Source organism: Theropithecus gelada, chromosome 19, assembly GCF_003255815.1.
Source record: "Theropithecus gelada isolate Dixy chromosome 19, Tgel_1.0, whole genome shotgun sequence".
In the NCBI taxonomy this organism is placed as follows: domain Eukaryota; kingdom Metazoa; phylum Chordata; class Mammalia; order Primates; family Cercopithecidae; genus Theropithecus; species Theropithecus gelada.
Genome location: NC_037687.1, coordinates 41,977,984 through 42,002,458, shown reverse-complemented (window position 1 = coordinate 42,002,458; position 24,475 = coordinate 41,977,984). Strand labels below are relative to the sequence as shown.

The following is a 24,475-nucleotide window of genomic DNA, read 5'->3' as shown; positions in this document are numbered from 1 at the left end:
ACTCCCTAAAAAAAGCTATTGACTATAAGCCTTGAGCCCTCCAGATTTTGCTTTTGCAGAATCTCAGCCCATCCCAGTCCACCTACTGTGGGAAGCATTCCACCTACTGTGGGAAGCCGGCCAAGGCAACAGTCTCTTTCATGCAAGTGTGGCATCACCAGCCATCCTCCACCCGCCATAGCGAGAAGAGGCAGCCTGGACACCTCGATGTGCTTCTGTGGGGGGGGGGGGGGAGGGAAAGGGACAACTGGGACATGCCGCCATGCCCCAAAACTGTTTTCCTCCCTGTCTGGCTGTGGCTCTGGGTTCTCAAGTGGTCCCAGCAGCTCCCAGGGCTGAAGGCCTCAGACACACCCCTTGCTCCCTTCCCTCTGCCATCTCTGCCTGGCCTGCCTCCACAAAGCCACTCTTGCCTCTGCAGCTCTGCCGGAAGCACAAGGTGGGCATCCTCTATTGCAAGGCCGGCCAGAGCTCCGAGGAGGAGATGTACAACAACGAGGAGGCTGGCCCTGCCTTCGAGGAGTTCCTTTCCCTCATCGGCGAGAAGGTCTGCCTGAAGGGCTTCACCAAGTATGCTGCCCAGCTGGACGTCAAGAGTAAGTGGGGGGCCAGTTAGATCACAGTGAGCCACCACTGCACGCCCACTCAACGGGCAAAGCTTAAAAGGTCTGGGGATGCCAGGGTGGGGACGTGGAGCAGTGGAGCTGTGAATTTTCAGACTTGTAGGAGCACAAATAAGTGCAGCCATTTTATTTTTTCTTTTTTCCTTTTTTTTTTTTTTCTTTTTTTTGTTGTTGTTGTTGTTTTTGAGACAGAATCTCACTCTGTGGCCCAGGCTGGAGTGCAGAGGTGTGATCTCATCTCACTGCAACCTCCACCTCCCAGGTGCAAACAATATTCTCCTGCCTCAGCCTCCTGAGTAGCTGTGACTACAGGTGTGCACCACCACACTTGGGTAATTTTTGTATTTTTAGTAGAGATGGGGTTTCACCATATTGGCCAAACTGGTCTCGAACTTCTGACCTCAAGTGGTCCACCCACCTCAGCCTCCCAAAGTGTTGGGATTATAGGCGTGAGCCACCGTGCCTGGCCATGTGCAGCCAGTTTGGAAAACGGTATAGCACATTCAGGTCCAGTTTGAAGAGACCCTGCTCTGTGACTCAGCTCCTGCACTCCTAGGTATGCACTCTGTCTAATGCACACGTGCACGGCAGGAGAGGACTGAATATCCCTAACCACCGGCACCTCGGTGCACCCAATGCACACTGGCAAGGTTGTGGTGTGTTCACCCAGCGGAGATGAACTGGCACCAAGGGCATCAGCGTGGAGGAGAGCTGCATGCTTCGTGCTGTGCAAAGACAGCAAACCTCAGAAGAGTGGGACCTGAACGATGCCTTTCACATAACCATATATATGTATATATATATAGTTTTGGAGACAGAGTCTCCCTCTATTGCCCAGGCTGGAGTGCAGTGGCCCAATCTCAGCTCACTGCAACCTCTGCCTCCTGGGTTCAAGGGATTATTCTGCCTCAGCCTCCCGAGTAGCTGGGACTACAGGCGTGTGCCACCATGCCCAGCTAGTTTTTGTATTTTTAGTAGAGATGGGGTTTCACCATATTGGCCAGGCTGGTCTCGAACTGCTGATCTCGTGATCTGCCTGCCTCAGCCTCCCAAAGTGCTGGAATTACAGGTGTGAGCCACTGTGCGGGCCAATTATCCTTTTTTATGGAGACAAGGTCTTGCTATGTTACCCAGACTGGTCTCAAACACAAGGCCTCCAGGGATTCTTGGCCTCCCAAAGTGCTGGAACTACACATATGAGCCAAAACTAGCAAACAAAAAACTGGCAAAAACCAGCAGGCTCAGCAGGATGACTCACACCTGTAATCCCAACACTTTTGGAGGCCAAGGCAGGATGATTGCTTGAGGCCAGGTATTCAAGACCAGCCTGGGCAATAAAGCAAGACCCTGTCTCTGGGAAAAAAAAAAAATCCACCAGCCATATATTGTTTGGGGATATGCTCTTATATAGTGGAACTCTAAAGAAAAACAGAGTCAAGCATGGTGGCTCATGCCACCAGGTTTGGGAGGCTGAGGCGGGAGGATTGCTTGAACCTGGGAGTTTGAGACTGCAGCGAGCTAAAATCATGCCACTACACTCCACCCTGGGCAACAGAGCAAGACCCCATCTCAAAAATAAATAAATAGGCTGGACGCGGTGGCTCACGCCTATAATCCCAACACTTTGGGAGGCTGAGGCAGGCAGATCATGAGGTCAGGAGCTCGAGACCAGCCTGGCCAATATAGTGAAACCCTGTCTCTACTAAAAAACACAAAAATTAGCCGGGTATGGTGGTATGGTGGCGTGTGCGTGTAGTCCCAGCTGATCAGGAGGCTGAGGCAGGAGAATTACTTGAACCCAGAAGGTGGAGGTTGCAGTGAGCCGAGATTGCACCACTGCACTCTAGCCTGGGTGACAGAGCGACACTGTCTCAAAAAAATAAATAATTAGGCCGGGCACAGTGGCTCACAGCTATCATCCCAGCACTTTGGGAGGCCAAGGCAGGTGGATCACGAGGTCAAGAGTTCGAGACCAGCCTGGCCAACATGGTGGAGCCCCATCTCTACTAAAAATACAAAAATTAGCTGGGCATGGTAGTGGGTGCCTGTAATCCCAGCTACTGGGAAGGCTGAGACAGGAGAATGGCTTGAACCCAGGAGGCGGAGGTTTCAGTGAGCCGAGATCATGCCACTGCACTCCAGCCTGGGCGACAGAGCAACACTCCCTCTCAATAAGTAAATAAATAAATAAATAAATAGGCCAAATGCAGTGGTTCACACCTGTAATCCCAGCACTTTCGGAGGCCAAGGTGGGCGGATTACCTGAGGTCAGGAGTTCGAGACCAGCCTGACCAACATGGTGAAACCCCGTCTCTACTAAAAATACAAAAAAATTAGCTGGGCATGGTGGTTCACACCTGTAATCCCAGCTACTTGGGAGGCTGAGGCAGGAGAATCTCTTGAACCCAGGAGGCAGAGGTTGCAGTGAGCTGAGACCGCACCGCTGTACTCCAGCCTGGGTGACAGAACGAGCAAGAGTCTGTCTCAATCAGTCAATCAATCAATCAATCATAGGGGGAAAAAAAAAAAGGGAACGCTGGAGACAATACATAGGATAGTGGTTGGCTGTCTGGGGAGAGGCAGGTGTGTCTGGGGAGCGGTGCTCACATTAGAGTGTGAGTGGTGGTCTGTTTCTTAAGGTGGTGGCACATGGGATGTATTTGTTGCAGCAGTCTCTGTGCATATCATGCATATGTGTACATCAATATATATGATATATGGGGCCGGGCGTGGTGACTCACGCCTGTAATCCCAGCACTTTGGGAGGCTGAGGCGGATGGATCACCTGAGGTCAGGAGTTCGAGACCAGCCTGGCCAACATGGTGAAACCCCATCTCTACTAAAAATACAAAAAATTAGCCGGGTGTGGTGACACATATCTGTAATCCCAGCTGCTTGGGAAGCTGAGGCAGGAGAATCGCTTGAACTTTGGAGGCAGAGGTTGCAGTGAGCTGAGATCACACCACTGTACTCCAGCCTGGGCAACAAGAGCAAAACTTTATCTCAAAAAAAGAAAAAAAAAAAGAAAGAAAAAATATATTTGTATATGATGTATAGGATCGAAATGTTTCATGAGCAGTAGTTAGGTGGGTGGATGGGTGATGTTCACAGGTGTCACAGCTCCCTGGGGAATGGACTGCCACTGTCCTTGGGGGTGAGTTTTCATCGGCTGGGAGTGAGAAGGCCCCGAGATGGCTCAGTCAATTGCTCTGCCCCACACCTCACCAAGACTCGGTTTGCTTTTCTAGAAAACGGAAGCCCAGATCAGGAGACAAATCTTAGAGAAGTGAAGTGTTAGGCCGGTGCCTGAGGCCATCACCACCTTCCCCTCCTCCCCTGCTAAAGGAGGCTGTAGGAGGAACGAGCATGATATTATGCCATTTGCTAGTTTCGTGATCTTGGACAGGTGGCTTTGCCTCTCTTGACCTCAGTTTCCTCATCTGTAGAGTGAAGGTAATAATTGCACTTAACCTTGGAAGCACAGTTGCACGGTGAGGGTTCCGTGGGACAGCATTGCCCCAAACATCCTGAGCCCTCCCTCTGTGCCAGGTGCTTCCCAGAGCTCTGCCAGTGTGGGTGTCCCCCTAGGCGGGCAGGGAGGTAGCAGGCCTCACTGGGCTCGCCTGGCGTGGAGGAAGCTGGCAGGTGTGAGTGTTAGTATTGTTTGGTTTTTTTTTTTGTTTTTTTGTTTTTCATTTTTTTGAGACAGAGTCTTGCTCTGTCACCCAGGCTGGAGTGCAGTGGAGCGATCTTGGCTCACTGCAACCTCCACCTCCTGGTTTCAAGTGACTCTTCCACCTTAGCCTCCTGAGTAGCTGGGATTACAGGCATGTGTCACCAAATCCAGCTAATTTTGTATTTTTAGTGGAGATGGGATTTCACCATGTTGGCCAGGCTGGTCTTGAACTTCTGACCTCAGGTGATCCACCCACAGCAGCCTCCCAAGGTGCTGGGATTACAGGCGTGAGCCACTATGCCTGGCCAGGAAGTGCGTTCTCGGAGAGGACCCCAGGAAACGTAGTGCTCCTAGAAGTAGTCTCCCCAAATTACAGGCAGGGATGGTCCTGGCTTGAGCAGACACCTTGAGGTTACCTGGCTCCCGACCTGGCTCTGGCACTGGCAGCTGTGGCCTCAGTGTCCGGTGGGGACACTGAGGCAGCATTGAATATTGTTAAGAACAGATCTGGAGGCCGGGCACAGTGGCTTACGCCTGTAATCCCAGCGCTTTGGGAGGCTGAGGCAGGTGGATCACCTGAGGTCAGGGGTTCGACCAGCCTGGCCAACGTGGTGAAACCCCGTCTCTACTAAAAATATTAAAATTATCCAGGCATGGTGGCAGGCGCCTGTAATCCCAGCTACTCGGGAGGTTGAAGCAGGAGAATTGCTTGAACCCAGGAGGCAGAGGTTGCAGTGAGCCCACATGGCCCCATTGCTCTCCAGCCTTGGTGACAAAGCAAAACTCTGTCTCAAAAACAAACAAATAACAACAACAACAAAAACAGATCTGGAGTCCAACAGCCTGAGTTCTGATCCAGACTCTACCACTTAGTGCAGCGTGACCTTGGGAAGGCAGTCCCTCTCCATGCCTCCGTTTCCCCCTCTGAAACATGGGCTCAATAAGTAGGTTTGCCTCTTCCTGGTCATAACCCTCCCTTCCTATTAGAGAGAACCCATATCCTGATTCTCAGTGATAATCATTTCTTTGCTTTTCTTCATAATTTTGCGTACTTATGTACGCATCCCTGACTGGTATACTCTGACCTGCTTTTGCACGTCACATGAATGGGATCACGCCGTGTGTGCTGCTTTGTGTCAGCATCTTTCACTCAACATTCAGAGGATTCCCCCAAGCCACAGCCGTGACTCGTTCCTTTTCCTGGCTGTATATTTTTCCACAGTGTGAATTGACCAGTGTGTTCACCCATTCTTGTGACTGACACGTGAAGCTTCTTGTACCCATATCCCAGGACACGTGGGCATGATTTCTTTGGGCTGTGGTCCGAGGAGAGGAAGTGCTAGGTTTTCAATGAAGCCCATCTTCAGGCTTAAGAGAGATTGCTAAAAAGTTTTCCGAAGTGCTCGGACCGCGTTACACACCTAACCAGCCACCTCAAGGGTTCCGTTTGCTCCACATCCTCACCAACCCTTGGTGCTGTCAGACTTTTTAATTTTTACCAGTCTGGTGGGTGCATAGCAATGGGGTGTCCTTTTTATCTAAATGTATTTAATTTTTTTGTTTTTTTTTTGAGACACAGCCACCCTGTCACCCAGGCTAGAGTGCAGTGGCGCCATCTTGACTCCCTGCAAGCTGCAGCTCCCGGGTTCAAGCGATTTTTCTGCTTCAGCCTCCCGAGTAGCTGGGACTACAGGTGCCCAACACCACGCCTGGCTAATTTTTGTATTTTTAGTAGAGACGGGGTTTCACCACGTTGGCCAGGCTGGTCTCAAACTCCTAACCTCAGATGATCCACCCTCCTCAGCCTCCCAAAGTGCTGGGATTATAGGCATGAGCCACCGCGACTGGCCAATATTTAATTTTTAAGAGTGGATTGAAGTGAAAGCACCAAGTTAAAAACCAGCACAGATGGTACGTGGGATATGGCAAAAACCCAGAGGTTTTGGAAACATGGTCCTAACTGGCATTTCTGTTTCAGCCGACTCCACGGGAACCCACTCCCTCTACACGACGTACCAGGACTACGAGATCATGTTCCACGTCTCCACCCTGCTCCCTTACACCCCCAACAACAGGCAGCAGGTCAGTGATTTTCAGCAGAGGCACGGCTGCTGGATGTTGACTGCCCACCCACCAGCATTGGCCCTCCCAGTACCGTCCTGTGGATCATATGGAGGCCCTTGGCCTTGGAGGCCATCTTTAGCGTAGTCATTTTCCCCGGGGGTTAGAGACCAGGCCAGGTGTGGTTCGAGATGTCACTTTGGCCCCAGTCTTTCCTGCTGCTCTTTGGGCACCCTGCTTGGCCCCAGCTACCCCGACTCCCCTCCAGGGCCTCTTGAGTTATCACTGGTCTTAAGAAGAAGAGTGAATCAGTCAACATTATTTTAACTGCAAGTAACAGAAACACTAAACTGGCTTAACTAGAAAGAGATTTACTCGGTTATATAACTCTTAAGATTCTGGAGAGGGCTGGCCTCAGGTCTGGTTGGATCCAGGGACTCCAACAATATTAGGAATCCTCCCCATTTCTCACCTCTGCTTTTCTTTGCAGCAGCTTTATTCACAGGTGCAGGGCAGAGACACCTCCTTGTAGCCACAGGCTCACATCCTACCAGCTTAGCCACCCCAGCAGGAAGAGTGCTGTTCTTTCCAGTTGTCCCGAAGTGTTTCAGAACTGTCTCATTGGACCATTCACATGCCAGTCTCGGGGCCTGGGGTGGGGGTGGAAGGGGCAGACTGGCTAAGCCCGAGGCTCATGCCCACCCCAGAGAGGGTGAGTGGCGCCAGCTCAACTTGAAACATGGACGGAGGTTGGGATGGTGCTTTCCCAAACTAGGTGGGTGTGGCTGCCAGGAGGAGGCAGGGATACTCGGTGGGCAGCACCACCAAACACCCATTGCCAGGAGGCTGCAGCTGTGACCCCGCTCCTCTCCTGGACTCAGCTTGCAGGCTGGGCCCACAGAGCAGTTCTTCCAGTTCCTAATGAACGGAAGCCCCAGAGTGTTGACAGTTTAGGAAGTAAGTGTACATGTTTTCCCATTTGGCACAAGTGACATTGTAGGCCAAAAATGGTCAAATATTGATTTCCTAAGGTTCATCTAAAAACATGCTATTAACAGCTTTGGTCTTAGGCCAGGCTTGGTGGTTCATGCCTGTGATCCCAGCACTTTGGGAGGCCGAGGCAGGCAGATCACCTGAAGTCGGGAGTTTGAAACCAACCTGGCCAATATGGTGAAACCCCGTCTTTACTAAAAATACAAAAATTAGCTGGATGTGGTGGCGTGTGCCTATAGTCCCAGCTGAGGCACAAGAATTGCTTGAACCCAGGAGGCAGTGGTTACAGTGAGCTGAGATCGTGCCACTGCACTCCAGCCTGGGCAACAGAGCAAGACTCTGTCTCAAAAAAAAAAAAAAAAAAGCTGTTATCTCAGAATTAGACCTGAATTTGAGTTCTTTCTTTGCTACTTCCTAGCTGTGCGATCTCGAGTAAGTGATTTCACCTCTCTGGGCCTCAAGTCCCTCCTGTGTCAAATGGTTAGAATGGTAGTGCCCCTGTCTCAGGGTCATTGAGAAAGGTCCATACACTCCTGCGGCAACTGGAGCGTGACAGGGCCCGACACGCAGGAGGGGTGCAGGGAGCAGTACCCGTTCCTGAGTAAGTGGGAGGCGTGCTGGAGAAAAGCTTGAGTCGTAAAGAAATGGGTTAGAATCCAGGCTCTTTCCCTCCGTCACTACGTGACTTAGGGAAAATTACTTAACCTCTGTAAGCCTAAGTTTTCTCATCTGTAAAGCGGGGCAAAGTGAGTTAACGCTTCTCGGGGTTGTTAGGAGATTCATTGAGAAGATAAATTGAAGAGACGGCTGTACAGTGTTTAGTACAGGACCAGCCATAGTCAATAGCTACTTTAGCAACTTGATTTAATGCCACTTAAAACACACATAAAGAACTAACCATTCAACCGTAGGAGTTGAGCTGCAAAGCGTGTCTGGAGTTCATGCTGTGAGCCACGTCACTTAGAGCTCCATGGGACTCTCGTCCGTGGATCTCCTGCATTGGCAGATTCCTTAACAGTTATGTGAATACTAGAACTGTGTAAATAAGAACGGTATAATAGGCTGGGCGCAGTGGCTCACACCTGTAATCCCAGCACTTTCGGAGGCCGAGGCAGGGAGATCACCTGAGGTCAGGAGTTCGAGACCATCCTGACCAACATGGAGAAACCCCGTCTCTACTAAAAATACAAAATTAACTGGGCGTGGTGGCACATGCCTGTAATCCCAGCTACTCAGGAGGCTGAGGCAGGAGAATCACTTGAACCCGGGAGGCGGAGGTTGCAGTGAGCTGAGATAGCACCATTGCACTCCAGCCTGGGCAACAAGAGCGAAACTCCGTCTCAAAAAAAAAAAAAAAAAGAAAAAGAACAATATAATATCAGCAAATAAGCCAAACACAGTGAATACAGTGTCACCTGTGAAGATAACAGAGTCTTCCTCGGAGACTGACCAGCAGGGGAGAGAAGGTGTATTAGTCCGTTTTCACACTGCTAATGAAGATTTACCCAAAACTGGGTAGTTCATAAAGAAAAAGAGGTTTAATGGACTCACAGCTCCACATGGCTGGGGAGTCCTCACAGTCATGGCAGAAGGCAAAGAAGGACCAAAATCATGTCTTCCATGGTGGCAGGCAAGAGAGCTTGTGCAGCGGAACTACCCTTTTATAAAACCATCAGATCTCGTGAGACTTGTTTACTACCACGAGAACAGCACGGAAAAGACCCACCCCCATGATTCAATTACCTCCCACCGGGTCCCTCCCACAACGCATGGAAATTATGGGAGCTACAATTCAAGATGAACTGTAGGGTGGGGACACAGCCAAATTGTATCAGAGGGTGAGGGTCCCATAGGGCACTCGGAAGCCACAGCCGTCTTGACCTCAGTCAGGGTCCAGGGAAGGGGTGGCGCCATAACTGGCCCTGCCAGTGACCTGGGATCTGACTCTGCCATTGTCCCTGAGTGTGGCTTTGAGCAAGTTGAAGGGCACCAGCCTGTGCTCTCTGGATCATATTTATTGAGCACCTCCTGTATGCCAGGCACTGTGCTGCGTACTGAGGGTACAGCGGTGGGCATTGAACAAAATCCCTGTTCTCATGGAGCTGCCACTTCAGTGGGAAGAGACAGGAAACAAAAGGAAGAGGGGAAAACTGTCTGTGCTGAGTGTCAATAAGTATTAAGTAATGGGGACAGGAAAGCAAAGATCAGGGAGTGTTGTGGTGGGATGGATGTTGGATAATGTAGTCAGCAAAGGCCTCCCTGGGAGGGAGGTTTCTGCCAGACCAGAGGAGGTGAGGAAGGAAGCCACGTGGGGACTCAGGAAGAATGTTCCTAGCAGAGGGAACAGAGGTGCAGAGGCCTCAAAGAAGTGTTTCTGGCGTGGTTGAGGAGCAGCAGGAGGTGGGGTGTAGCTGCAGCAGAGTGAGCAGGGGCCATGGGGGATGTCAGAGAGGTGACGGGGGCCTGCCGGGCCACGGGGAATGTCAGAGAGGTGACGGGGGCCTGCCGGGCCATGGGGAATGTCAGAGAGGTGACGGGGGCCTGCTGGGCCATGGCAAGATGTTTGTCATTTATCCTGAATGAGAGGGAACCACAGGAAGCTCGTTCCTTGGGCTATGTGTGAGCAGGGAGCGGGAATGGGGGTGGGTAAGGAGCTGTGGCAGTGGTCCAGGCAGGACCCCTCAGGCCAACCTGTGACACGTTCCTGTCCCCCTCTGTTGCCCTTTCCCAGCTGCTACGGAAGAGGCACATAGGGAACGACATCGTGACGATCATCTTCCAGGAGCCTGGCGCGCTACCGTTCACCCCCAAGAACATCCGCTCCCACTTCCAGCACGTCTTCATCATTGTCCGAGTCCACAACCCCTGCACTGATAACGTCTGCTACAGGTATGCCCCGCCACACCCGGTCCCCAGCAGTGCACGGAGAGAGGGGCAGGCAGCTGGCCCGAGTGGGTCCCAGTACAGGGCCCCCCACCACCTCACATGTTGTGCTTCAGGAGGAGAGCGCAGCGCACACTCCCCACACCATCTCAGAGAGTGGTTTTCTGCCAGAAAGGGGCATGGCTCCCCAGTTTTGCTAAGGAAACCATCAGGGATTTGTATTTGCTTGTAATCTTTTGTTTCGAGTGACAGAAGACCCATCTCAATGTGGCTTGAGACAAAAAGACAGTTGTGTATATAAGCTCTCAAAAATGGCACGGTTAGGCCTGGCTGGATCTGCCCCCCTCTCCTGGGGGTCACCTTTCCAGCAGCTCTGAGGTGAACATCCTGCCAGCCGCAAATCCCCCAAAATGAGAGCTTTTCTTTCCCAGGAGTTGCATCAGAAGCCCCTGAACTGGGGCTCACTGGCCCAGTTGGAGTTGTGTGCCTGTCCTAGAGCCAGAATCACCAGCCAGGCCTGGGCACCGGGCTTCAAGGACCGAGAGGCACGAGTGATGGCCCAGAGGAAAGTCGAGGGGAAGCAGGGCCTGCCTGTGGAGGTGGGCCCTGCTTTGGAGGTAGAATTGAGGTTTTTGTTGTTTAGGGTTTTTTTTTTTTTTTTTTAAAGACAGGGTCTTACTCTGTTGCCCAGGCTGGAATGCAGTGGTGCAATCATAGGTCACTGCAGCCTTGACCCCCTGGGCTCAAACGATCCTCCTGCCTCAGCCTCCTGAGTAGCTGGAGCTACAGGTGCACACCCCCATGCCTAGCTAATTAAAAAAAAAAATTAGTAGAGATGGGGTCTCTCTGTTTTACCCAGGCTGATCTTGAACTCATGGCCTCAAGCGATCTTCCAGCCTCAGCCTCCCAAAGTGCTGGGATTGTAAGTGTGAGCCACCGCACACAGCTGAGATCTTTTCCTACCTGTACATGAAGTGCTTTTTGTTCTTTCTGACGCTTCATATTCCATTGTTTGGATGCAGGGTCATCTCCTGTCCTCTACTGATGGGTATTAGGGTTGTTGCTTGATGCAATGAACAGTCTTATTTATAGTCTGATTGCGCCTGAGTCCAAGCATACAGCTGTAAAAGAAATTCTAGAAATGGAGGTGCTGGAGCAGAGTACGTATATATATGCACTGATAGTCGCTGCGGAATTACCACGGGTCTACCAGCTGTCTCCCTCGGCTGGGCGAGGGAAGGGAGGGGCATCCCAGCCTGCAGCACTGGCTGTCAAGCACTGCTGTGCTGCACGTGTTGCCCGCTGGCTACTGGGAGCCAGCACACTGCGTGGCAGGGCCTCCTTCCAGGCATGTCCCGGGACCTGAGGCCCCCTCTCCCCATGCCCGTCAGTTCCTGTAACATGCAGCAGCAGCTAGAGTGCCTGCGCCTCAGGCCCTTTGTGGGGCTGAGGACTAATCTTAGATGAGATGGGAGATATTTACACACATGCACATGCATGCATGCACAGGCACATGCACACAGGCACATGCACACACATACACGCACACATGCACACGCACATGCACGCACATACATGCACTCGTACAGGCACACATAAATACATGCACACACATACGTGCACACACATACATGCACTCACACGGCACACATAAACACATGCACCTATGCACACACATACGCATGCACACACATACATGCACACACATGCACACGCACACATACACATGCACACACTGGAAAAGGAGGCAGCCTTCTTAGGATGCATCACAGGTGAGGGGTTGAGCTGGTCGGGGGGGTGACTTTCTCTTCTTCGTCCCCACTCTGAGCTCCCCTCTCCTACTGGGGTCATCACATCAGCCTGCAGCCAACCTCCCACCCTTCCAGGCCCGCCTCTGCATGGTCGCCAGAGTGATTTCTTCTCTCTGACACACAAACCTTTCTTGTTTTTTATAATTTAATTTAAAGTATTTTTATTATGCAATATTTTAAACATGCAGAAAATCATTTAACAGACACCCATGTGCCCACCGCCAGCTTTAACAGATGTTAACATTTTGCTTTGTTTGCTTCAGCTCTCCCTCTTTCCTTCACTTTTAAAGAAAGAAAATGTTAGAGATACAACCGAAGCGACTCCTCAGCCATCACCCTGCCTTCCCGTCCCTCCTTCCCCACAGGCTGCTGCTCTCTGGACAGACCTGACCCTGCCTTTCGCCTGTGGAGGGAGCCTGGCCACAGCTCCCCAGCTTACCTTCTCCTGAAACCCCCAACTCCTGGCCCCCAACTCAGTGAATTTCTGATTGTCCTTCAAGACTGAACTCAGGGCTAGGTGCGGTGGCTCACACCTGTAATCCCAACAGTTTGGGAGGCTGAGGCAGGCAGATCACCTGAGGTCAGGAGTTGGAGACCAACCTGGCCAACATGGTGAAACCCCATCTCCACTAAAAATACAAAAATTAGCCAGGCGTTGTGGCAGGTGCCTGTAATCACAGCTGCTCCTCTGGAGGTTGAGAGAGGAGAATCGCTTGAACCCAGGAGGCAGAGGTTGCAGTGAGCCAAGACTGCACCACTGCACTCCAGCCTGGGCGACAGAGCAAGACTCCATCTCAAAAAAAAAAACAAAAAAACACTGAACTCAGATGAGCCTCTGACATCCTCCAGTGGTTCCTTACCTGCTCCAAGTGCCATTGCCCAACATGTTTCTGTCATAACACACAATAAAAATGATATGATGGGCCGGACATGGTGACTCATGCCTATAATCCCAGCACTTTGGGAGGCTGAGGCAGGAGGATCACTTGAGCCTAGGAGTTCAAGATCAGCCTGGACAACATAGGGAGACCCTGTCTCTATAAAAACAAATTACAAATTAGCCAGGCATGCTGGCATGCACCTGTAATCCCAGCTGAGGTGGGAGGATCACTTGAGCCCAGGAGGTCAAGGCTAGAGTGAGCCCCACTGCACTCCAGCCTGTGTGACAGAGCAAGACTCTGTCTCAAAAAAAAAAAAATTCCATGGCTCTTGCCTCCTTTGACAGTAACCCCATCCCATGTCATGTTTAGCTTCCTGTATCTGTCACAGCACAGAGCTGGGCACATAGTGGACCCTAAAGCCATCTTTGCTTGCTGGAAAGACGCCTGGCCCCAGTATTGTAGGCACTGAAAAAATAACGGTTGAATAAATAATTCTGAGTGTTCTAGCAACACTTATTGCCCCCCAGTGTTTAGGTGGCCACCAGGTCACCTCGTCTCCTGGTTGTGTCGTGAGTTGTCATCCTTTCTGTTTCAAGTGTGCCATTTCCGAATGACCACCCGCACCATCCCTGCAGCCTGTGGACTCTCAAAACCCAGTCGCTCCCACTGGGAAGTAAAGGACCAGCTGTTCTGATGGCTCAAAAACCTTCAGCCGTTTGCAATTTTATGATTCGTAAAATCATGAATCAGGAATATAGGAAAAGCCAAAATCTGTCACTGTAAGCAGCTAAGTGCTAAATTAAGAAGTTGCAAAGCTCGGCCGGGCGCGATGGCTCACGCCTGTAATCCCAGCACTTTGGGAGGCTGAGGTAGGTGGATCACCTGAGGTCAGGAGTTTGAGACCAGCTTGACCAACATGGAGAAGTCCCATCTCTACTAAAAAAAGTACAAAATTAGCCGGTCATGGTGGCATGTGCCTGTAATCCCAGCTACTCTGGAGGCTGAGGCGGGAGAATCACTTGAACCCAGGAGGTAGAGGTTGCGGTGAGCTGAGATCACGCCATTGCAGTCTGGCCTGGGAGACAAGAGCGAAACTGTTTCACACACACACACACAAAAGAAGAAGTTGCAGAGCTCTTCATCTCTGTGAAGTGCAATCTGACTGCCCCATTCAGTAGAGAGAAGGACAGGGGAGGTCATCTCATCCATCCCCCTGCCTGGGGTAAGGCCATGCCCACAAGATTTCCCACAGAAGAAAATTTGCCTGGTGTGTGTGGCATTCTTTGAAGCATGTCCGCTCTGGAAAATGCGTTTTTCTGGTAAAGCTATGCCCACCATACCTTGGTAGAAACGTGTTTCGTCTGTCCACTTTTAAACCATTACTTTAGTCAGCATTGAGCACCTGTGCTGGCGAATCCACTCAGCCCAGAGCAGCACCCAGCCACGTGGCACTCCTGGGGCATGAAGGGTCACTAGACAGTCAAGGCCAGAGATGGAGAGCGAGGAGTCTGGCCTGATCGGCCGGAGTCCCGCAGTAGCTCCCTCTCTGGTCTCCTGCACATGCCCCATCCTCCCGTCCATTCTTCATGAGACAGCCGCAGTGTTCTCCGCAGATTGCCAATCTGTTGTCCCTCTGCCAGCGTCTGCCTCCATTGGGAACCCAGTGAGAAGCAGATCTCCCTCAAGGATTTAACCAAAGGGAGTTAATGCCACTAACAGAGGTGTGGGGAGCTTGTAGGAACTGTGTGGGAAGATGCTGCATGCAGGGACTAGCCAGGGCAGGAGCCTTATACCCACCCCCAAGGCTTGATGGGCTCAGAGGGAGACAGGAGAAGTTTCTGAAAGCTGGTGAGAGCTATGGCCCTGGGAGAGGGGCAGCCCAACAGGAGCAGTAGCTGTAAGGGACCAAAAATGACAGCCATTGATGCTATCATCACAGCCCCTCAGGGAGGAAGAGAAGAGAAAGAAATACTCCAGCCTCTCTCCTCCTGTCTTCCCATCCCCTGCCAGTGCTTGCCATTGGCCAAACTCCCAGGGCACAGGAACCCAGGTGACACGGCTGGAGAGATCTTCCTTCCTGAGCACAGAGCAGGGCAGAGAATGGCAGACTGGATCAGAGGAGGCAGACGGAATCGTTTCACCACCAGATCGGATCATTAAATGGTTGCCTGCTCTCATGATAAGGATTGGAAGTGCTAAGCCACCAGGGCCCCGTGTGGCCTGGCCTCTGGTGACCTCACGGCCTCCTTCTGGGCTCTGCCCACCGTGGCCTTCCCTAGTCGGCCACTACCTGTGCTGCACCCCCTGGCTGCAGCACTCTCCCCCAGCTCTTCCTCTGGTTCCACTCAGCCTTTAGTTCCCAGCTTCATCGTCACTTCCTCAGAGAGGCCCTCCCAGATTCTCCCTGTCCAAATCAGGTCTTTCTCTAGTTTTGTCATAACACGCCCTGTTCCCTTTCCTCGTCTTTGTGAGTTTATCTCAGTGTGTTGATTTAGTATGTCCCTCCTCCTGGGCTAGAAGCTCTGGGAAGGCAGGGACCACGTTATCCCCAATGCCCAAGAGCATGGAGTCCAGGACGTGCTTGTCAAACAAATGGATGAGTGTCGCACTGTCACCTTTGTCAAGAGTTGGGGGTAAGGGGAGGGAATCAACAAAACCTGGGCAAGCGTGACGTTGGGTTGGAGTTTCATGGAGTATTTTTAATCCATAATCTATTTTTTAAAATTATCCTACAGTTGGAAGAGAAACAGTAGGAATTCTGTCTTGACACTGTACTGACAAATAGAGATTTTAATCAAGGATGAAAATACCATGCATTTTTAGGAAAACATAGTTAACTTATTGCATCATCTTGTGCCATTAAGAAATATAAAGAGACCGGGCATGGTGGCTCACACCTGTAATCCCAGCACTTTGGAAGTCCCAGGCAAGCAGATCATGAGGCCAGGAGTTCAAGACCAGCCTGACCAACATGGTGAAACCCCATTTCTAGAAGAAGAATAAAAAAAAAAAGAAAGAATTAAAAAAACAGAAAAAGAAACCTCGTCTCTACTAAAAATACAAAAATTAGCCGGGCATGGTGGTGCATGCCTGTAATCCCAGCTACTCAGGAGGCTGAGACAGGAGAATCGCTTAAACTTGGGAGGCTTGAACCCAGGAGGCGGAGGTTGCAGTGAGCTGAGATCACACCACTGCACTCTAGCCCGGGCAACAGAGCGGCAAGACTCTGTCTCAAAAGAAAGAAAGAAAGAAAGAAAAGAGCAGGCTGGGTGCATTGGCTCACACCTGTAATCCCAGCACTTTGGGAGGCCAAGGCAGGCAGATCACTTGAGGCCAGGAATTCAAGAGCAACCTGGCCAACGTAGTAAAACCCCATCTCTACCAAAAATACAAAAATTATTAAAAAAAAAAAAAAATACAAAAATTAGCCAGGCATGGTGGTGCGCGCCTGTAATCTCAGTTACCCTGGAGACGGAGGCGGGAGAATTGACTGAACCTGGGAGGTGGAGGCTGCAGTGAGCTGAGATCTTGCCACTGCACTCCAGCCTGGGTGACAGAGCGAGGCTCCATCTCAAAAAATAATAATAAAAGAAACATGAAGAACATAACTCACCTGCCCTCAGTGAATATTCTGGCAGGTGCCTTGGCCTTTTTGTGCACTTTTAGCAATAATCTGCCCAGAGGCCACCGAGCCTCTATTTAATTTGGTCATCAGAGCATCACATCCAAGATATTCATCAAATCTCCAAATGTGACTCATCAACAGATCTTCTCCCTGTCCGGGCTCAGGGCTCCTTCCGCCCAGAAGCCTCAATGGGTGGAGAGCCTGGTTACCTCTCCTGCTTCTGCACCTTGTACTTCTCCTCCTCCCAACCCTGCTCACTGCCAGGTTCTGACCCATCCAGGGTTGGAGTGCAGGGAGGAAAAGGGAGGCAAGGAAGTGCCATGTGGATTGCGGCTGGAGCTGGCTGGCTGCTCGCCGGGCTTTTCCAGGGCTTCCTACACAGGCAGGAGACAGATCCCAGTCCCCTCGCTGCTGTAAGGATCACCTTGGGGCTGGGCGCGGTGGCTCATGCCTGTAATCCCAGCACTTTGGGAGGCCAGGGCAGGTAGATCACTTGAGGTCAGTAGTTCAAGACCAGCCTGACCAACATGGTGAAACCCTGTCTCTACTAAAAATACAAAATTAGCCGGGCGTGGTAGCAGGTGCATGTAATCCCAGCTACTTGGGAGGAAGAGGCAGGAGAATTGCTTGACCCAGGGAGGAGGCGGTTGCGATTAGCTGAGATTGCGCCATTGTATTCCAGCCTGAGCTACAGAGTGATACTCCATCTCAGGAAAAAAAAAAAAAAAAAAGCATTACCTAGGGGACCCCTCCTGCTGGGGGTTGGGTAGGGAGAGAATGGGACTCATCCCCCAGCTTTCTCCACAAGTTCCTTTTCTCTCTCCATAGTTTACATAGTGGGAAATGAGGTATAAGAGTTTAGGGGAATGGAGTTTTCAGATCATTTTCTCTTTTTTTTTCTTTTTGACACAGTGTCTCTCTCTGTCGCCCAGCCTGGAGTGCAGTGGCTCATTCTTGGCTCACTGCAACCTCTGCCTCCTAGATTCAAGTGATTCTCCTGCCTCAGCCTCCCGAGTGGCTAGGACTATAGGTGTGTGCCACCACACCAGGCCTTATTTTCTCTTTACGTTCTCCTGAGTTGCTATCCTATTTCTATCATCATAGTGCCTCCGTCAAATCCGAAACAGGAAGAGTTCCATTCTAACTTCCTATTACAATGAACTTCCTTTATTTTTTTTTTCTTCTTTAAACCTCAGCATCTACCAGAGGAATGCAATGAATTTTCAAAATAACCTTTGTTGAGAAGACTTACAAGGTATACTTGTGTCACACAAGTGTTCAAAAGAACTAAACCTCGTAAACATTCTACATCAGTCAGCTATTTGTGCGGTAAAGCTGTATAACAAACCACCCCAGAGCTCAGTGACAAACATTAATGTTTCTTTCTGGTTCACACATCTGGGTGTCTGCTGGAGTTTGGCTGGACTTGGTTCCAGGTCTGCTCCAGAGGTCCCTCATCTTCTGGGACCAGTAGACTACTTGGGGTCTGTTCACCCACAGTGATGGCAGGTGCTTAGGAGTCAGTCTCCCTACCCGAACACACACACACACACACACACACGCACACATACACACACACACACTCTTCAAGCCTTTAACTTGGAAGCCGTTGGCCAGATCAAGTCACATGACCAAGATCCATGGGGTGTGCCTGCCTCGGAAGGTGGAGAGGAGGGGGTGGATTTTTTTTTTTTTAATATCTTCCCCAATTTAAATCTTTTTAAATCTTTTAATTTAAAAGTAAACTTTAGGCTGGGCGCGGTGGCTCACGCCTGTAATCCTAGCACTTTGGGAGGCCAAGGCAGGCAGATCACCTGAGGTCGGGAGTTCGAGACCAGCCTGACCGACATGGAGAAACCCCATTTCTACTAAAAATACAAAATTAGCCAGGCGTGGTAGTGGGCACCTGTAGTCCCAGCTACTCGGGAGGCTGAGGCAGGAGAATCGCTTGAACCCAGGAGGCAGAGGTTGCCGTGAGCCGAGACCGCGCCACTACGCTGAGAGAGTGGATTTTTGCCAAACTGTAATCTGATCTGCCACACAGTCTAAGTGTATTTAAAACAAGAATAACTGGACAGTTCTTGGGGAGTTACCCTTTGATGTCAGAGGATGTTCAGGCATCTGCTTTAGAGAAAATGTGTATGTGCCCTAACACTTTTTTGTTGGTTTTTTTGTTTTTTTTTTTTTTTTTTTGAGACATAGTCTCGCTCTGTACCCCAGGCTGGAGTGCAGTGGTGCCATCTCGACTCACTGCAGCCTCCGCCTCCTGGGTTCACACTGTTGTCCTGTCTCAGCCTCCCGAGTAGCTAGGACTACAGGCACCCACCACCACGTCCAGCCAGTTTTTTTGTATTTTTAGTAGAGACAGGGTTTCACCATATTGGTCAGGATGGTCTCGAACTCCTGACCTCAGGTGATCTGCCCGCCTCCGCCTCACAAAGTGCTGGGATTACAGGTATGAGCCACTGCACCCAGCTGACTTTTTATTAGATTTCGAATCTGGTTAGCCAGCAACTTACTAATTAGACGTGGGCTTTCATTCTTCAGAAGAAAACCATTTGGCTGGGTGTGGTGGCTCACACCTGTAATCCCAACACTTTGGGAAGCCCAGGAGGTAGGATGACTTGAGCCCAGGAGTTTGAGACCAGCCTGGGCAACATAGTGGTACCTCCTCTCTACAAAAAATAAACAAGATTGCCTGGGTATGGTGGTGTGAGCCTGTAGTCCCAGCTACTTGGGAGGCTGAGGCAGGAGGATTGCTTGCGGACAGGAGGTCAAAGCTGCAGTGCGCTATGATTGCGGTAAAGCTGTATAACAAACCACCCCAGAGCTCAGTGACAAACATTGCACTCCAGCCTGGGTGACAGAGTGAGACCTGTCTGAATAAAACAAAACAAACAAAAAAACCCTATTCCTATTTTTTGATCGAATATTTTCTTTCTAAAGTGTCTTAGTGCCTTTCTTCCCACCTTCTAAATAATCTCTCCCTCCACAGTATGGCTGTGACCCGATCCAAAGACGCTCCTCCTTTCGGCCCCCCCATCCCCAGTGGAACCACATTCCGCAAATCCGACGTCTTCAGAGACTTCTTGCTGGCCAAGGTGATTAACGCTGAGAATGCCGCGCACAAGTCCGACAAGTTCCACACCATGGCCACCAGGACCCGCCAGGAGTATCTCAAGGACCTGGCCGAAAACTGTGTCTCCAACACCCCCATCGACTCCACTGGCAAATTCAACCTCATCTCCCTGACCTCCAAGAAGAAGGAAAAGACAAAAGCACGGGCCGGCGCTGAGCAGCACAGCGCAGGGGCCATCGCCTGGAGGGTGGCAGCCCAGGACTACGCCCAGGGGGTGGAAATCGACTGCATTTTGGGAATTTCCAATGAGTTTGTGGTGCTCCTGGACCTACGCACCAAGGAGGTGGTGTTCAACTGCTACTGCGGGGATGTCATTGGCTGGACTCCAGACTCCTCCACACTCAAAATATTCTATGGACGAGGGGACCACATCTTCCTACAGGCGACAGAGGGCTCTGTGGAGGACATAAGGGAGATCGTGCAGAGACTGAAGGTAAGGGCAAGAGCCTGGCAACAGGGCGGCGGTTTGTATGGTTTCGGCCTCAGGAACCACTGAAATATCTCCCTAGCCCAGTCAGTTAGGCTAAGACATGCACTGGCCCCAAGAGAATCACAGTTGTCACTGACACACTAGACATCTTGTGGGTTCTGCAGCTAGGTTCTTCCTCTGGAAGATTTTGTGCCAGAGATCTAAGGATCTTCATGCTGTTACCTTGGAAAGACAAGAGATACTTATTAACCTTGGACATTGATAGAAAGTACAAGTTTAAGCTTAGGTTAAAAATGTAGGCCAGGCCGGGCACAGTGGCTCATGCCTGTAATCCCAGCACTTTGGGAAGCCGAGGTGGGCAGATCAGGAGGTCAGGAGATCGAGACCATCCTGGCTAACACGGTGAAACCCCGCCTCTACTAAAAATACAAAAAAAATTAGCCAGGTGTGGTGGCGGTCGCCTGTAGTTACAGCTACTTGGGAGGCTGAGACAGGAGAATGGCGTGAACCCGGGAGGTGGAGCTTGCAGTGAGCAGAGATCACACCACTGCACTCCAGCCTGGGCGACTGAGCCAGACTCCATCTCAAAAAAAAAAAAAAAAAATGTAGGCCAGGCACCTTGGCTCATGCCTGTAATCCCAGCACTTTAGGAGGCTAAGGTGGTGGATCGCTTGAGCCCAGGAATTCCCAGACCAACCTGGGTAACCATAGTGAGACCCCGTCTACAAAAAAAAAAAAACAAAAAAAAACCAAGAAAATTAGCGAAGCATGATGGTGGTGCATGCCTGTGGTCCCAGCTACTCAAGAGGCTGAGGTGGAGGATTGTTTGAGCCCAAGAGGTTGAGGCCACAGTGGGCTGAGATCACGCCACTGCACTTCAGCCTGGGCAACAGAATGAGACCCTGTCTCAAAAGAGGAAAAAAAAAGTGTAAGAGTACTTTCTATAATAAATAAAATAAAATGAAAAATGTCCAAACCATTAAAGGATAGGGCAGAGGGGAGAGGAGGAAAAAATACAAGAAAACACAAAGGAACATAAAATTATATGGCAGGAATGAGTTCCATGTTAGTAATCACAGTAAATGTGAATGGTTTAACTTGCCCTATTAAAAGACAAAGACTCACAGTCTAGGTAGAAATCTTCCCCTAAACCCCTTGTGGACAAACCAAGAGTGGCAGATTGGTGACAGCTGAGTTGCTGTCTGCCTGAAGCATTGTGCTGAGAAGTACTCAGGCACCATCTAAGCTCCACGAGAAAGAAGACTGGTCAGTGATTGCCTCTGCAGTGGGTTTGGCAGAACGGCGTGGCATGCATGCTAAATAGAGATAGCATATAACACAGCAGTTCAGAGCACAAGATCTAGAGTCAGAAGGCCTGGCTTCAAGTCCCAGCACTGCCACTTACCAGCTGCATGACCTTGAGCCAAGTTATTTAGCTTCTTTGTGATTCAGTTTCTTCATCTGAAAAGCAGGAACAAGAATCATTCTGCATTGCTGGGTGCAGTGGCTCATGCCTATAATCCCAACACTTTGGGAGGCCAAAGAGAAAGGATTGCTTGCGCCCAGGAGTTTGAGACCAGCCTGGGCAATATAGTGAGACCGTGTTTCTAAAAAAAATTTTTAAATAAATTAGCCGAGGCAGGCGGATCACAGGGTCAGGAGATCAAGACCATCCTGGCTAATACAGTGAAACCCCATCTCTACTAAAAATACAAAAAATTAGCCGTGCATGGTGGCGGTCGCCTATAGTCCGAGCTACTCGGGAGGCTGAGGCAGGGGAATGGCGTGAACCCAGAAGGCGGAGCTTGCAGTGAGCAGAGATCGCGCCACTGTACTCCAGCCTGGGTGACAGTGCGAGACTCTTTCTCAAAAAATAAAACCAAAAAATAAATTAGCTGGGCATGGTGGTGCACGCTTGTGGCCTCAACTATTCAGGAGGCTGAATGGGATGATCACTTGAGCCCAGGAGTTTGAGGCTGCAGCGAGCTGTGATCACACCACTGCACTCCAACCTCAGCAACAAAGACCCCAACTCAAAAAAAAAATGAAAAAGTGACTAGGCGCGGTGGCTCACACCTGTAATCCCAGCACTTGGGGAGGCCGAGGTGGATGGATTATTTCAGGTCAGGAGTTCGAGACGAGCCTGGCCAACATGGTAAAACCCCATCTCTACTAAAAATACAAAAATTAGCCAGGCGTGGTGGTACACACCTGTAATCCCAGCTACTCGGGAGGCTAAGGGAGGAGAAATGATTGAACCCGAGAGGCAGAGGTTGCAGTAAGCCGAGAGTGAGCCACTGTACTCCAACCTGGGTGACAGAGCAAGACTCTGTCTCAAAACAAACAAACAAAAGCAAACTCCAGTGTTTCTCCCCACCCCTCTCAGAGGTTTCCTGACTTCGTAAAACAGGAAAGGTTTTGAGTAAAACCTCTACTCAAATAAGGTTTTAGGGAAAAAAAGGTCAAGTCCATCCCTCCGTTTGCGGATGTCAGAGCCTTGGCATCAGCCTGGGCTCCACTCTCTCTCATGCCCACATTCGTCAGCTCCACTTCCGTAGGCAGACGCCAACCACCTCTCCCACAGCCCCCACGCTGGCGCCAGCCAACCTGGTCTCTCCCAGACACTTTAGGTAGTGCCCTTTCTGGTCCTTCTTGCCTCTGCCCTTGCTTCTCTGTGGCCTGTTCTCGACATGGTAGTGAGAGCAATCTGATCACATCACCTCTCTGCTCTAAACCCTCAGGTCACTCTAGGTTAAAGCCTCAGTCCTTATCGAAGCCCATGAGGCTGGGTGTGACCTGACTCCCTGTCGACTTGTCTGACCTCATGTCCCTGTTGCTGTCTCTGCCCCAGCAATGCAGACCTCTGGGATTTCATGTGCATGCTAGGATGGTGTCCGGCCTCAGGGCCTTTGTACTGCCTGTGCCTCTCGCTGGAACACTGCTCTGATCACCACATGGCTCGCTCCCTTTCCTCCTACAGGCCTTTGGTCACATGTTGCCTTGTCAGTGAGGCCTTGTTATCTAAGATTGCACACCCCCCCCCTCCGGCTTGGAGCACATTCTCCCACTTTGCCTGCTTAACCACCGTCTGCCACGCACTGTGTTACGTGTTCACTGCCATGTCCTCAGCACCTAGGCCAGCATCTGGTGCACAGTAGCCGCTGAGTGAGCAGGAACCGAGTGTAGGCACGAATGCATTGTACGCTGCAACAGCCATAATAGCGAGCTTCAAGTAGGCGCCAGCCGTGCGTCAGACCCTGCTCAGCACCTTGGGTGGTTTTGCGTCTCTTGCTCGCAAAAGCCTGATGAGGTAGATACCATTCTCCTCCTCACTTTGCAGATGAGGAAACAGGCCCAGAGATACCTTGACTTGCCCAGAGCCCAAAGAGCCTGGGTTTTTGGATTTTTCATTTTGTTTTGTTTTTTGAGACGGAGTCTTGCTGTGTCCCCCAGGCTGGACTGCAGCAGTGCGATCTCAGCTCACTGCAACGTCCACCTCCCGGGTTCAAGCAATTCTCCTGTCTCAGCCCCCCAAGTAGCTGGGACTATAGGCGCCCGCCACCACACCCAGCTAATTTTTGCATTTTTAATACAGATGGGGTTTTGCCATGTTGGCCAGGCTGTTCTCGAACTCCTGGCCTCAAGTGATCCACCCGTCTTGGCCTCCCAAAGTGCTGCGATTACAGGCCTGAGCCACTGTGCCCGGCCAAGCCTGGGTTCTTAAACGCTAGGCTACTCCACCTCCCCTAATCCTCACAGCAGCTCGCGTTTTTTAAGCAGCGACCATGCCAGGCACTGTGCCAGGTGACATGTTTTACCCACATCCTCACTGCTACTCTGTCCCACGCCCACCCCCGTTCCTACTGTTGGCGGAGTCCTTTTAGAGCACATTTCCACAGCCATACCCCCACCCCCACCCCCAGTCTCAACGCCCCAGAACCTGCTGGGGAACCAGTGGGCCAGGGAATGGTGACATAAGCCATCTCCCATGAAGGGGCAGGCCCACCTTGAATGACTCATGACAGCAAGTTTCTCTCTTTGTGAAGCACCCACAGGGTACAGATTCCACACTCTCCCCGGCAGGCTGACTTGACTGCCCCAGACATCCTGAACTAATGGTATTCCATCACTGGTTAATTGAGTGAGTGTTACTATGTGCCTGGCCTTGGCCTGGGCAGTACTGGGACGTAGCACTGACCATAACAGACCCAGGCCTACTTTCATGGGGCACCTCTCTGGGACAGATATTAAACACACAGTTACATGTGCCAAGAGCTTGAAAGGGGGGTGTGGAGGATGCCAGGAGAACCTATCAGATGGTGCTGAATCAGACAAGGAGAAGGTCTCAAATCC

General features: G+C 50.9%; 1 protein-coding gene across 2 annotated transcripts in view; it reads left to right on the top strand.

The window, feature by feature from the left end:
- SIPA1L3 (signal induced proliferation associated 1 like 3) overlaps positions 1–24,475 on the top strand; it is a 308,788-nt gene that overhangs the window by 197,740 nt on the left and 86,573 nt on the right. For both annotated transcript variants that reach the window (XM_025368227.1, XM_025368228.1), the window contains exons 6-9: positions 422–596; positions 6,278–6,381; positions 10,085–10,242; positions 19,549–20,125. In XM_025368227.1, the coding sequence (XP_025224012.1) occupies positions 422–596; positions 6,278–6,381; positions 10,085–10,242; positions 19,549–20,125 (1,014 nt within the window). The remainder of the gene's footprint in view (positions 1–421; positions 597–6,277; positions 6,382–10,084; positions 10,243–19,548; positions 20,126–24,475) is intronic.